The sequence below is a fragment of the Camelina sativa genome, chromosome 3 (assembly GCF_000633955.1).
Source record: "Camelina sativa cultivar DH55 chromosome 3, Cs, whole genome shotgun sequence".
NCBI classification, from domain to species: domain Eukaryota; kingdom Viridiplantae; phylum Streptophyta; class Magnoliopsida; order Brassicales; family Brassicaceae; genus Camelina; species Camelina sativa.
The window spans coordinates 24,270,077-24,271,428 of NC_025687.1; the positions used below are offsets into that span (position 1 = coordinate 24,270,077).

A 1,352-nucleotide genomic window follows, 5' to 3' on the forward strand; every position below is an offset into this window, starting at 1 on the left:
ACATGGGTCACAGACTCACAGATGAACTTGTACCTTCTAAAGAGACTTTGAGAAAGAGATATTGTCAAAGCGACATAGTCAGACTAGTCTATGCTATCTCGCCTAGGTAGAACAACATATCTCCGCCTCCTCGTTCATTATTTAAAGTTCACTATTAATTTACTAAAAAATTTCCTAAGACATCAGGCAAACCTTTGGAGGATGTAGGTGCATAACATTAGTGAAAAGCTTATATATCTCATTCTCCTCTGATTTTTTCCTTCCCGTTAATCCCTCTGTTAGGCACTTCAAGGGAAGAGGCTGCAACACACAAAGGCAACAAGAATTTTTTTATTGAGTTAATAATATCAAGACGAGCATGACAGCGCAAGGGACGTCATTTAAAATTGCAGACCCACAAACAAAAAAGTCATATGAAGGAGAATGACATTGTGAATCCACATTTACAGTCTTAAACATGTTGCATATATATAAGTAAAATGTTGTAAAACTTAGAAGTCCCCATTAGACTTTTGTTAATCAAGGGACAACAGAGAGATAAAAAAAGAATCTCCGCTATTCATGCAAAAAGTGCACCATGAATAAATATCAATAAAAGGCTATTTTAATGTTTAACTTACCAGCTTAGCAAGTCGGCTAAAGTTTGGGAGTACCATCGTCTGTTTTCAGTAAAAAGTAACTTGTTCAATCACTAAAAGGAAAATAAAGGCTGAACAAAAACCAATGACAAGGGAGTGAGTTATAAAGAAAGGCTTACAAGTTTCTCTCTTTCTTTTGAGCCTGTTTCTATCTTGTTCTGCCCACATATCATAACAATCGGACCTGATAGTTTATTAAACATTTCCTGAACTTTGTCTACAAATTCTTTTCGTCTCGTTTTAGGCACAGCTCTAGACAACCACTGCGAAGTGTCTGGAAAATAGACTATTAGTGGTTGGATGGATCGCAAAACCTACAAAGACAGGAAAATAATGGTATAACTGTAGACGACAATCCAGAATATACTTTTCATAAATAGAAATACATAGAGGCATCCACAGTATAGGAATAAAAGAACATTCATGATCTTTAATGTTTTGAATGTTTATGCTGCTAGAATTTGGTCACAGTTTTCAGCAAGTGAACTCAAAAGACCCCTTGATAACTGAATTTAGCACAGGGAGTAAAGCCAACAAAAATAGCCAGTGTAACTTCCAAAATATACCTCATTTAAAGCATCCATAGCAATGTAGCCATCTACTGCCTGCATATCCAAATCGTACTTGAGGTCTTTCACTGCGTAATAAAATAAATTTTGCTTAGCTACGTTTAAATCAAACCTCTTTATATATAGCAAGCAATTCTCTAGATTC

General features: G+C 35.5%; 1 protein-coding gene across 1 annotated transcript in view; it reads right to left on the reverse strand.

Moving 5' to 3' along the window:
- Positions 1–1,352, reverse strand: part of LOC104779269 — a gene marked incomplete in the record, with an annotated part of 11,492 nt that overhangs the window by 5,324 nt on the left and 4,816 nt on the right. The window contains 4 exon segments of the mRNA XM_019240854.1: positions 200–300; positions 621–659; positions 758–952; positions 1,205–1,275. Of these exon segments, the coding sequence (XP_019096399.1) occupies positions 200–300; positions 621–659; positions 758–952; positions 1,205–1,275 (406 nt within the window).